The 14,118-nt window shown below is 42.9% G+C and overlaps 1 protein-coding gene across 1 annotated transcript in view; it reads right to left on the bottom strand.

Annotated features, from left to right (window-relative positions):
* Fam107b (family with sequence similarity 107 member B) overlaps positions 1–13,856 on the bottom strand; it is a 218,629-nt gene extending 204,773 nt beyond the window's left edge. The window contains exon 1 of the mRNA XM_052156278.1: positions 13,443–13,856. Within this exon, the coding sequence (XP_052012238.1) occupies positions 13,443–13,856 (414 nt within the window). The remainder of the gene's footprint in view (positions 1–13,442) is intronic.
* Positions 13,857–14,118: the final 262 nt, after the last annotated feature.

The raw sequence follows: 14,118 nt of genomic DNA, 5'->3' as shown, positions 1-14,118 counted from the left end.
GATAGCTCAGAGCCTTGTTAATGTGGCCAGTGTCAGCGTGGGCTTCTTGACCTGCTAGTAAAATCATGAGGAAAACAACCCGTTTCCCTCTGTTTCTATTGTGTGTTTTTTCTAAATTTTTTTTTTTTGAGACAGGGTTTCTCTGTGTAGCCCTGGCTGTCCTGGAACTCACTCTGTAGACCAGGCTGGCCTCGAACTCAGAAATCCGCCTGCCTCTGCCTCCCAAGTGCTGGGATTACAGGCGTGCACCACCACGCCCAGCTTTCTAAAATGTTTAAAGTCTTACACAAATAGTTGCTCTTTCTGAAACAGTCCTGAGACCATACAAGCTACTATATTAATACAGAAAAACAGAAGCATAGAGTTTAGTTTATATCACACAACAAATTGCAATGAAACAAACAAATTGACTAGGGAGTTGAAAAGCACATTTCCCTCTGACTGAGTTCACTTGAGAAGGAAATTTTCTAAGTCTTTCATCTTAAGCCTGGTGGAGACACAGTTTATTCTTCCAGAGAAAAAATTTTCTTGACTTCTACCCCTTCTACACAATCTTAAATTATTTCCACGAATTTCTAGAAAAAGGAATAAATCACAAAGACGTTGGCAGCACTGAGCAAAAGCTAAATGGTAAAAATCTATACAAGCGAGAAGTTCTGTAAGTTTGCCCCTTGATTTTGGCTTATTGACTGATTCATCTTTTCATATATTCAAAACTAATAGAAAAGTGTTAGAGAGATGGCACAGCAGTTAAGAGCATTAGCTACTCTACCAGAGGACCTGGGTTTGATTCCTAGCACCAACATGGCAGCTCACAACTCTCTGTAACTCCATTCCCTGGGAATCAAATGCTCTCTTCCAATCAAATCAAATGGCCTTCAAAAGCAGTGTGTATACATAGTGCACAGACATGCACATAAGCAAAAGATTAGTGTATACATATAAAATAAAAATAAATTTAAATATATATGTATTTATGTATATATATATATATATATTATTATTATTATATTATTATTATTATTAAGGTGCTGGAGGTGTGACTCAGTGATAGAATATTTGTCTAGCACATTTGAGGCATGAGTTTGATCCCCAGAACCATAAGACTGGGGTTTGCATCCCCAGAACCCATGAAAATATTGGGTGAACATGATAGCCCACTTAAAACACTCAAAAAATAGAATTCCACAAAACAGAGGACCCACAAAACAAATTGGTTGGACAGACAGGCCTGTGTGAGTAAGTTCTGGGTTTGACTAATATAGACCTCTCATTTGGATAGCTGGAACAGCCTGTGTAGGTGAGTTCTGGGTTTGACTAATAGACCTATCTCAAGGAGTAAGGCATGGAGCAGCAGGAACAATTCCTGATATGAACCTAGGGCCTCCAAATGCTCATGCACACATGTGCAATGACACATATGAGCACACACATATGAATGCATATCCCATGTGCATGCATATGAACTGACCATATAATATTTATAAGTTTTATATATTTATATATATATATATTTTGTTTGTTTGTTTGTTTGTTTTATGTCAAAAATGGAACCTCCCTGTAAAATCAGTTTGTTACTTGCAAATTGTAGTTTGTGGTGGTTGAAATAAGAAGGTCCTCACAGGCTCATATGTTCGAATGTTCAGTCCACAGTTAGTGATACTGCTTGAGAAGGGATAGGAGGCCTTATATATAGGAGATAGATAGATAGATAGATAGATAGATAGATAGATAGATAGATGATAGATAGATAGATAGATAGATAGATAGATAGATAGATAGATAGAGTTAGTGATACTTCTTGAGAAGGGTTAGGAGGCCTTATATATAGGAGATAGATAGATAGATGATAGATAGATAAATAGATAGATAGATGATAGATAGATAGATAGATAGATAGATAGATAGATAGATAGAAATGTAGGTATATAGATATATAGATACAGAGATGTAGAGATGATATAGACATATAGAGATAAAGAGATAGAGATATAGAGAGACATAAAGATATGAGATAGAGATATAGAAATATAAGAAATAGAGATAGAGGAGATAGAGATATAGAGATAGATGGTGCCTCTTCACATCGATAGAGCACATGACTCTTGATTGGCAATAAGTTAAAGGAGACCCAGATCCCCACTGCTTTTGAGGATTTGATGTGTTTCCCCGTGTACTCACTCATGTGTGTATGAACACATGTCTCTGTGCCCATCCTTAGAAGCACAGCCTACCTCCTCTGAGTCAGTCTCTCATGGTACCTGGAGCTCAGCAAAACTTTTGACAGGATTGCTAGCAAGCCACAGGGATCCTCCTGTCTCCACGCCCCCAACCCCGGGACTTCACTTGCTCGACCATACTCAGCATTTTTAAGTGGGTCTTGGGGATTGAACTCAAGTCCTCGTGCTTGGGAGGTGACCACTTTACCAACTGACCTATATCCTCAGCCCAAGATTTAAAATCTTAACTTACATGGCCTTGATTTCTTCCCCACAGGCAGGCGGCATCCGAGGAGGAATTTCTCCTTACAACAGACAATCAAATCACACCTGTGGCTTAGGTTCCAACTGAACTGTCACTTTCCATTCAAGAAGGCATGGGAGGCACATACTGGATTTCCAGAATGAGACTGTCCACACCTCCTGTCTCAGGCTCAGTGTCTCCAGTGGAGGCTTCCCTTCCTCTAACTGCCTCCACTTTCCAAGCTCTCGCTTCCCCTGGTGCAGAATTACAAAACCAACTGCGTCGAGAGCATATTGGAAAAAGCGTTAAGTCAACGAGTTGTATTTTCTTTGGAAAGGAAGAGCAGCGAGTGGGAAACGAACAACAGTTCAGATCAGGTTAACAGAGTCCTTAGCTGGAAAAAATCCTCTCCGGTTTCCCATGATGGATGGAGCACATTCATTCAGCTGCCCGCCCCTGTGGCTCCCGGGGCATAAGACATGTTCAAGTTTCCAGCATATTCAGCAAGTGTGATGGTAGAGCAAGAAGGGTCTCAGCTGAAGCACGACCCCAGGTTATACAATGAAGGAGACAGGAATTCCAACTAAACAGATGCAGATATTCTCAGGCGTGGGGGGGGGGAGGGGGGGAATCTCATCGATTACAATCTCCTTGGTAGGTCTTTGGTTAGATGGTCAAGAGTATTGCCTATAAACACTTAACCTTTGCTCTGTAAAAGTTGGGGTTTGGTTAGGGGATGGCAAGGACATGGCTCAGTGGGTAGACTACTTACTTGCCCAGCATGCACGAAGGCCTATGCCCAGTCCCCAGTGGCTCATACACCTGGTCTGGAAGCATGGAGCTGAGATCTCAGTTCCATGGAAGCATAGGAAGAAGAATCAGGAGTTCAAGGTCATCCTTGGCTAATTAGGAGTTCAAGAGCAGCCTGGGGTACACAAGGCCCTGCCTTTAAAAACCAATGAGGAACAAGTACAAACGAGTCACGGAGAGAGGTTAGATCCTCACTGTGTAACTGGAAATACGTGCTACTCAAGCATGGGACACCCTCCTCCTTTGCACCTCTCTCCCTCTGACATGCCAGTCATGGCTGGAATGGGTATCACTTTAAACTGGGTTGCTTGGAAGCAGCGCTTTCCATTTCTGTTAAATCATACACTTGTGTCTCCTTTCCTGCTCTGGAATGTACAGCCCGTTCAGCTCTAAAGGATCTGAGAGTCCTGCATATTTGCTGTCCTCTGGAGTCTTCTCTGGAAGATTTTCAAGAGCCAAAGCTGCACAGTGTAAATTTCATGGTTTTATGAGGACCGTTCATTTTACTTCACCCTGGGAAGAGCCAAGAAGCTGCTTCTCGTTTTTTCCAGCTGGAACACAACGGAATATCTGGCTTAGAAAATCCCCGACTGAGTGTAGAGGTGCATCACACACAAGCCCGGCGTGCTGCGCTCCACATCTTTTGAAAGCAAAAGTCTGGCATGAAAGATTGCCAGTGCTTAAACGGAACGGGATGGGACTTGTTCTACCTTGTTCAAACGTCTACTGGGTCTGAGGAAGTAAAAGATGGTTGTTTTGCCGAGTACATAAAATTAAACTAGACAACTTTCAGTAATCGTGTGAGTTTCTAATTTGCTTTTGATTCAACAAAAATATGTCAGGAGGGTTCATGCCTGGAATATATAGAGAATCATATAAATTAAGCTCCAAAACCCAAGTCATCCAATCAATAAATTGGCCAATGAGCGGAAGAGACAGTTTTCTGAAGAAATACAAACGAAAAGTAAGTGCTTGAAAAAGTACTTGACACCCTTAACCACCACAGAAATGCACACTGAAGTGGCTTTGAGCCTCCAGATCACCCCAGTCTGGTGGCCATTCTAAAAACAAATGATAGTGTCGGCAAGGACGTAGATGAAAGAGGATGTCTTATACGCTGTGGGTAGAAATGTAAGTCGATGCAGCTACGATGAGACTACTATGCAGGTTCCTCAGAAAACTAAAAACAAGACTACCGCATGATGCAGCTGAAATATTTCTGGATATACTGTCGGAAAGGCACTAAGTCAACATAGCACACAGACATTCATGTGCCCATGTTTATTGCTGCACTGCGAATTCACGATCGCTGGTAAAAGGAACTAGCTGAGACGTCAATCAGCGGAGAGTAAATAAAAAAGCATGCTGTATGTACACACATTGGAATTTTATCAGTCGTGAAAAGGAACAAAATCATGACCTTTGCAGCGATGTGGATGGAACTGGAGATGATTGTATTAAGATGATTAGTGGGAAATAATTAAAATAAAGTACCGTCCCGCCAAGCCTCTGCTCAAAGTATCCAGTAAAGCATGACTCTTAAACTTTAATAGTTAATCAAATATATTTATGTATATGAAACTCCCAATTACATAATGCCAATTTACAATGATAATGTCTTATCCCGATATTTCTGACCTCTCTGAAACACCAGGAATATGTCTGAAGCCATTTTGGTATATGCACCTCCTTCCCTGCTCCGCTCCACTGGTCCACCCAGCCTCTCCCTCTCCCTCTCCCTCTCCCTCTCCCTCTCCCTCTCCCTCTCCCTCTCGCATAACATGCAACCAGATGAAGTACATGTAACATGCAACCAGATGAAGCACACTTAGCATGTGAGCAGATTAAGTACATGTAACATGCAAGCAGATGAAGTACATGCAACATGCAACCAGATAAAGTGCACTTAGCATGTGAGCAGATGAAGTACACATAACATGCAAGCAGATGAAGTACACATAACATGCAACCAGATGAAGTGCACTTAGCATGTGAGCAGATGAAGTACACATAACATGCAAGCAGATGAAGTACACATAACATGCAACCAGATGAAGTGCACTTAGCATGTGAGCAGATTCAGTACACGTAACGTGCAAGCAGATGAAGTACATACAACATGCAAGCAGATGAAGTACATATAACATGCAGGCAGATGAAGTACATACAACATGCAGGCAGATGAAGTACATACAACATGCAGGCAGATGAAGTACATGTAACATGCAACCAGATGAAGTGCACTTAGCATGTGAGCAGATGAAGTACACATAACATGCAAGCAGATGAAGTACACATAACATGCAACCAGATGAAGTGCACTTAGCATGTGAGCAGATTCAGTACACGTAACGTGCAAGCAGATGAAGTACATACAACATGCAAGCAGATGAAGTACATACAACATGCAGGCAGATGAAGTACATACAACATGCAGGGGGATGAAGTACATACAACAATGCAGGCAGATGAAGTACATACAACATGCAGGCAGATGAAGTACATACAACATGCAGGCAGATGAAGTACATACAACATGCAGGCAGATAAAGTACATGTAACATGCAACCAGATGAAGCACACTTAGCATGTAAGCAGAAGAGGGTGTGGTTCAGAAGATAGAAAGGACCCAGCAGGAGTGATACAGGAGAGCTGGGGAAGAAAGGCAGATATGAAGAAGTCACCACGGTATATACGTATATTTAAAATGCCGTCATGAAGCCAATGACTCAGTGTGTCAACTGGAAAACGTATTAAAGGTCACATCAAATCATATGTTCATTAGGAAGCATCCCCGACAGGGCGCTTGCTTTTATAGCTAGCTTAAGGTTCTTCAGACCCATTAGAAAAAGATCCATATATGATTCTAAAACAAATGCAAGGAAATTCGTTTGTACAAGAAAAAATTAATATGTAGCCTGACAGAGTTTCTCCCAATGGTACTGCCTTTGTTAGGTTTTGTTCCTGGGATAAAAGACTCTAATGAAAAGCAACCAGGGGAGGAAACGGTGTGCTTTACCTTACAGTTCCCTGTAACCCGTCATCACTGAGGAAATTCAGGGCAAGAGCTCAAGGCAGGACATGAACCTGGAGGCAGGAAGTGAGGCAGAGACCGTGGGAAGCACTTGCTGGCTTGTTTCTGGCTCCCAGACCTTTGACACAGCCCGGGCTCTGCTCAGGAACTGCTCTGCCCACAGTGGGCTGAGCCCCCCGACTTCAATTAACAGAAAGAAACTACTCTGCTGACATGCCACGTGCCAATCTGATCTTTACTTATATGTGGATGTGTATTTCTGCACATGTGGTTGCACGTGTGCATGCTGGTATGCACTCATGTATGAGAGCATACACATGTGTGAGAACATGTATGTGGAATCCAGAAGTGAACATCAGGCGTTATCCCAAGGCATCTACTTTGCTTTTGGAGACAGGCTCTCTCACCAGCCTGGAACATGATGGCCACACTAACCCCAGGAACCCACCTGTCTCTCCCTCCCTGTCACTGGGATTATAAGTGAGCACCATCACAGCTGTGAGCACCACCACACCTGGGATTATAAGTGAGCACCATCACGCCTGTGAGCACCACCATGCCTGTAAGAACCATCATGCCTTGTGAGCATCATAACGCCTGTGAGCACCACCAGGCCTGTGAGCACCACCATGCCTGTAATAACCATCATGTCTTGTAAGCATCATCACACCTGTGAGCACCATCATGCTTGTGAGCACCACATGCCTGTGAGCACCACCATGCCTGTGAGCACCAACATGCCTGTGAGCACCATCATGCCTGTGAGCACCACCATGACTGTGAGCACGACCTGCCTGTGAGCACCACCATCACTGTGAGCACCATCATGCCTGTGAGCACCACCATGCCTGTGAGCACCACCATGCCTGTGAGCACCACCATGCCTGTGAGCACCATCATGCCTGTGAGCACCACCATGACTGTGAGCACCATCATGCCTGTGAGTACCACCATGCCTGTGAGCACCACCATCACTGTGAGCACCACCATGCCTGTGAGCACCACCAGGCCTGTGAGCACCACCATGCCTGTGAGTACCACCAGGCCTGTGAGCACCACCATGCCTGTGAGCACCATCATGCCTATGGATTAAACTCAACTCCTCATGCTTAAACAGCCAGCATTTAACTAACTAAGGCATTCCCTGGTCCCTACTTGTAATTTTTGGTCTGTCCAACTCTGACAGTTAATTCCCAGAGTCTACAATGAGACAGACATTCTAACTTATACATTTGGCTCTTCAAAACTTATATCAAGACTACATTTTGGATAAAGAGGACACAGGAAGAACGCTGTCTCAAAGGCAGCAAAGCCAAGGTCCATGCCCTGATAAACAAGGACTGCCCCAGTCTCTGCATCTTTCCTCGGGCCACCGTGAGACAGCAGGGATGACTTGGTTGCTGTTCTATGTCTGACTGCAAAACCAACTTGTTCCAAAATGCAATGGTGATGCTAAGGTGGACCCTGCTACCCTGCATTTTCAAATAATTATCTTTTTTTTTTTTTTGCTACAGTTCACCAAGGCATGATTTCCCTAGTCACAATTATTCCCTCTTCTGTGTCAGACTGGCTACCCCCACACGGAGAAGAACTAGATAAAAAACATTGTTATTTACTTTCTCAACCATGAAACGTCCTCTAAAGCCTTAGTCACTTGCAGTCTTTCTTTTCTTATTCTATCTACAGTACCAGGACAAAGCACCACCAGACGTGTAGGAAGGGTGGGGGCGGGGTGGAGACCCAGCCGTCAATCTTCTTAAGGCCCCTCTGGAGTTTGCAAGGCATCCGGAACTTAAGGGTTCCCACCCTCTGCTGATATTACCGGCTTCCACATCTGTCTCTTCCTCTAGAATGCAAACAATCTAGGGGGTTGTCCATTCATCAGCAGTGCTGTGTTTCCACAGAGCAAAATCTCAGCAACTTTTAGCTAATGCAATCAACACAAGTATTTCTGCACTCTGTGATCTGTATGATTCTACCAATCATGAGAGGTTTCACCTGTGAGACAGACCTCTAACGGAACATAATGACTCCCAACTATAAAACCTGTTCCAATTTTAAGCTTTTTACCTTGAGCTGAAATGTGAAACAGGAAAGGGACACATGCAAAAAAAAAAAAAAAATGTTGAAACCAAGAATGGTGGTGCGTGTCTTTAATTCCAGCACTCAGGAGGCAGAGGGTAAACTCAGACCTCCATGAGTTCAAAGCCATTCTGGTCTACATAGTGAGTTCTAGGCCTGCCAGAGCTATGTAGTGAGACACTACTTCAAAAAAGAAGAAGGAGGATGAGGGGGAAGAAGAAGAGGGGGAGGAGGCACAAGAGGAGGAGGAAGAAGAAGAGGAAGAAGTGTTGAAGTCTAGTTAATATCACTTATGGTTTTCAGATAACTTTTCCTTTTTTCTTTTCTTTTCTTTTCTTTTTTTTTTTTTCTTTTTTTTTTGGTTTGGTTTGGTTGGTTGGTCAGTCTTTGGTTTCTAGGTTTTGGTTTTGAGACAGGGTTTCTCTGTGTAACTGTCTTCATTGACTGTCCTAGAACCCACTTTGTAGACCAGGCTGGCCTGGTATTCACAGAGATTCACCTACCTCTGCCTCCTGAGTGCTGGGATTAAAGGCATATAGACCACCATGCCTGGTGGTCAGATAGTTTTTAAATAAAAATAATTATTTATGCTTGTATGCTTGCACACATAACATTGGGGATAAACTCAGGCTGTCAGCCTTGAGCACCATCTCTCTGGCCCGCATCACTTTTTCAGTAGAGATGCAAATGCTTTTCTGTATCCCCCAAATCAACCCTTTTGCTTCTACTTAGTTTATATCTTCAGGACTCTCAGCTTTTCCACTCAGACTAGATTCTGTTTCAGATTGAAATGACCCTCCTTCCCCTCTGATCACCAGGGTAATGAAAGACACCGGTGGGGTCATTTTCCAGGTTGTTATATTCTGAAGCTGAACTTCAGAAAGAATGAAAGTATTATTTATGATCACTACCAAAGCAGTTTCCAGAAAGAGGATCGGTACACCTAAAGGGAAAACACAGCAGCCACCAGGCAAGGCTGTAGTAAAGCTAGCTCATTCATCATCTGCTTAGGGGAACCGTGTCACTGCAGACGCGGCAGGTCACAAAGAAGCCGCTGGCACTTTTAATCAGGAGTTCCCCCACGGCCATCAGCAATGCTTTGTCTCTGACAGAAAATGAAAAATATCTTTTTCCATAGTGGTACGCACCTGCCACGGTGGCAGGAAAAAAATGTTATGTGAATTAATTTTTAAAACTAATAATTATAATCATGCACATGTAGGCATTTATAAATACACATTATGGTGCTGGGGATTGAACCCAAGGCTCTCTAGCCCAGTTACTACATCTTCATGTATGTATATTTTTATAAATATACATCATATACACGTATGTGGAACTCTAATTTAATTGAAAAGGAAGTGATCTTATATAAGACTATCTGGTTCTATACAAAGCAGGCTCTGAGGTCCCCTGCTGGGGAATGCAGGCTGCTCTGAGGCAGAGAGCTGTAGAACGGAAGTTGCCTACTTCTTGGCTCAGAGATTGATTGATTAAACTGTGAATTTATAAAATTGGGATTACTTGCTTTTAGGATAGATTCATTTGCAGATTTCGTCTGAATCAGATGGGGAATTTCGCCTGTGGTTCGGAACTAGAATAGGGAAACTTAGTCACTGACTTCAAGTAGAGAGGTCAGTGAAGAGGTATTAATGAAGTAAATGTCTGTGACCCCAGGCACAGAGCTGATGGATGGTATAACAAAATGGCCGGTCTAAACGGAGAGCTTAGCAAGTGAAAACTACCTGCTTCCTATGGGTAGATATTAGTGAAAGTTTGAATTAATTGCTTTAAAGGTAGTATAAAGATATATCACTCTAATGCCTCTTATAGGATACTCAAATTCTGTCTAACATGGTCTCCATGGGAAGTCTGGGTTTAAATCCTGCTTTGACTAGCTGCCTGCTTATAAATAGGTATAGATAGAAGTGTGAATCAATTGTGTTAAGATGGTATAAAAATATATTGCTTAAATATGCCTCACAGGATACTCAAATTCTGTCTAATGTGAGCTCCATGGGAATTCTGGGTTATTATCCTGCATGGCAAAACAGAAAAGGCCTAAGGAAAGGCACATACAGTATTTTAGTTTACTTCATTTGTTTTGGATTGTTTTAACTTTCAAAATGGGTGTGATGCTGAGTTTTGTGGTTATATTATTCCTCTGGGAAAGAGGTCAAAATAAAGGTTTTTTTGGTTACTGGCTCAAGGAAAAAAAAAGTTTCTGAGCCAATTTTAAAATAAAACACTAACCCATTGTTTATTTATACCAATGATAAATACAGAGAAAAACAATTCAAATTATTAATGGAATAGTAAGGATATTTAGATAATAAAAACTGCCTTCCTGAGACTCTGTTAAAAAAAAAAAAAAAAGACTATCTGGTTCTACGTCCTCAAGCATTGCATATCAGGAATAGAAGCACCTTCTACTCCCAAGGGTGGACTTGGGAGTTAGAGAGAACGCAACTCTCAGCCTGAGCCTACCGTTTCCTCCCTCTGTGGCCTTGGGAACCTTCCTAGGGTTAGATGGATGAGCGTAGGTGCTCTGTGCAGGTGAGCTCGCGGCATCGGAACCACAACAGGCGCCCACTCGCCTTCCCTTTGCACACTCTGCTTCCACCTGCAGCATCCCCTATGCAGATGCTGACTGACCCCAGAACTGAGGCACTGTACCGGCTTCTCAACTTTAGCCTTCTCAACACTAGTCCACTCCAGAATGAAATCCCGTCCAGGACATAGCCCTGCGCAAAATCCCTGAAGCTCCCGCTGCTGTTCAATGTCTCCCTGTAGCATCAGGCTCCCCTCTGCGGGCCTTTGTGCCTGTTTTCAATCACTCTGATACCCCTACTCCCAGGTCGTATCAATGTCTACCAATGGTCTGTAGTCTTGGTCACATGACTCCTTAATCACGCTGTCCTTGCCCTACTTTTTAACTAGTAGGCTTAAGCAGGCAAGATGGCTAGGTAAGTGACACTTGCTACTTGTTACCAACCCTGATGGCCCAAGCTTGATTCCTGGGACCCGTGTGGAGAAGAAGAGAATGGACTCCCATTGTGTTTCATTGGCTCTTGTGAAATGTTAGCACCACTGTGTCACAGGAACCATTAAAACAGAACAAACTAAGCCCTTCTCTTTGCTACTAAGCTCAGCAGTGGAGGGTAGAGGGTGGAGGGTGGAGGGTGGAGGGTGGAGGCTGGTGGCTACCCACCCTCCTTGACCGAATGTATTCTTCTAGCTCATCAGGGTGGTGTAGCTTCATTTCTTGACCACGTACCTTGTGTGAACTTGGCCATAGTGTATACTCAGACCTGCTACAAATATCTCAATCTCTACATGGATATGCACAGAAAACTAAACATGTTTGTTGGTTTTTGTTGGTTGTTTACGGAGTTGACATAATGATACTAACAAAAAAAATAATGCTGTTAAGACAGGGTTTGGTGAATTCAAACAGTGAAGTTAAACTTAATCATTTGTGTTTTGTTCCCTGGCAGTTCTAGGGATGGAACCCAGGTCCTGGTACATTCTAAGCAAGTGACCTACCACTGAGCTATGCCCCTAGATCACTTAATACAGTGCTATATCAAGTTCATTCACTTAATACAGTGCTATAGACCAGAGGTTCTAACCTGTGGGTCACGATCTCTTTTCGAGGTCAAATGACCCTTTCACAGGGGTCATCTAAGACCATCAGAAAACACATGTACATTACAATTCATGCCAGTAGAAAATTTTCAGTTATGAAGTAGCAATGAAAATAAGGTTCTGTTTGGGGGTCACCACACCGTGGGAAACTATACTAAGGGAATACAGCGTTAGGAAACCTGCGAACCATAGCTACAGATTGCCAAACAGAACTATCTCTTAAATTATATTTTAACTCTATCTTTGCTATCTGGCTAGTTGTAGTTTTTATTGCTAAAAAGACTCCTTAATCCAAGTAAGCAAATCAGACAAAAAAAAAAAAAAACAAAAAACAAAAAAAAAACCCAACCCTATTATTTAATAAGCTAGCTGAGTAAAAGAAGCTTTAAATCAGAACATCGTATTAACGAATACTGAAAACCTTTCTGTCTCTTTAACTCTGGTCCTAAATTACTTGGGCAAGAAATAACCACCAACAACAAAATGCTTAAATAACATTTGGGGGGTTATGCCCTTTAGAAGACTTTCTCAACTGCCCCTCTTAATCAGGACTGCCAAGGACTATGAAGTGGTATGTACATCTCAAACAAGTCAGAACCTTCAAAACCCAAAATCCAATAATGCCAAAACAAAGTCAAGAAAACAGTAACTCAAGCCCTAGGAGAGCAGGGACACCAGCTTTCAAATCCTTTCTCTTCCTGTCTTTAAATCTCAAAAACTAGAGCAGCATCCGGTTTATGGATACCATTTTCCACCAGTTCCTTTCTGCTCTGTACGTAGGGCTGCTTATCATTTCCAATTTCTCCCATCCCTCCCAATTTTCCAGACATGATATATTCTGATCACTAAAGACAATTTCTGAAATTCCATAGTCGGACTTCATAGTGCTGATTTTAGTACATAGAAAGTTAAAGATCAGTTTTTTAAGTATATGTGTTACATATATATAGCACATATGTAATGCACAGATATATACAATATAGATATATGCAATATAGGTATGTGTGTATATATGCAATATAGGTATGTGTGTATCTATATTGTATATCTAATATATGCAACATATTCAATATATATATACACACACATATATCTATATTGCATATATCTTCTGATCTTTTGTTTGTTCATAGGCATTATAACCAGTTCATTAAAGTCTGGTTTGCCATTATCACAACTCCTGGGTTCTTTGTCCTTGCTCTCTCTACATCTTCAGGGAACACGCTGAGAATCTAAAAGGCTTTCCACACTTCCTCTCACTAGCAAGAGAGAATTCCTTGTGTCTTATACAGTAATGAATTTAAACAAGGATGTTTTCCAGAGAGTTTCTTTAAAAAAAAAAAAAAAAGATAGACTGTTCCCTAACACAGCCCCATCTGTAACAGCAGCGGGAAAGCTCACTCACCTTTGGCGTGTCAATAATTGATGGTCTAGGGATGGACGGCTGGAAAGAAACGGCTTCACAGTCTGGTTCGTCATTCAGGGACCGGGGCGAATCCCCCGGGTTCTCTGCAGGCTGGACAGCTGCGTGTCTGCTGTGAGTGCCATTCGAGGTGCCGTTTTGCTCCGAGTGCACCCCAGAATCTCGCCTTTTCTCCAGAGTTCCTTCTTCTCCCTTCGGGTGACTTGGATGTCTGCCTGCTTTGGCCATGGGCTGGACGTAGATGGCGGAGTGAGTATCTGTTGAGCTGGACTGATCAAAGGTGGCATTTTCCCTGGTGTTCCCAAAACAGGCCAGCAGAGCGGAGCATGGGAAGGAGTGCATCCTTCGAGACGGGAGCTTCAGGCTTTTGGTGAGCCTCGATCTCCACGTGGACATGGCCTGCGGCGACACATGGCAGAGTTCAAAAGAGAAAAGGAAATCTTCCAGGGGTTTCCTTCGAGCACTCGTTTCGGTGCTTGAAGAGGACGCACTAGTGACTGTTGCTCCTACACAGCAGTGGAGATGGCAGGGCCATCCTCGTAGGAAGTCTTTCAGCATCTAGGCCCGCTGGGAAGGAGCCATCCTGGAGGATTTCATGCTCTTCCTTCCCGTCTTGCTGTCAGTAGCTAAAGAAGCCTCTGTAAGGCAGGCAGTTGGC

The sequence above is a fragment of the Apodemus sylvaticus genome, chromosome 14 (genome assembly GCF_947179515.1).
Source record: "Apodemus sylvaticus chromosome 14, mApoSyl1.1, whole genome shotgun sequence".
Classification (NCBI taxonomy): Eukaryota; Metazoa; Chordata; class Mammalia; order Rodentia; family Muridae; genus Apodemus; species Apodemus sylvaticus.
This window is presented reverse-complemented; position numbering and strand designations above follow the sequence as displayed.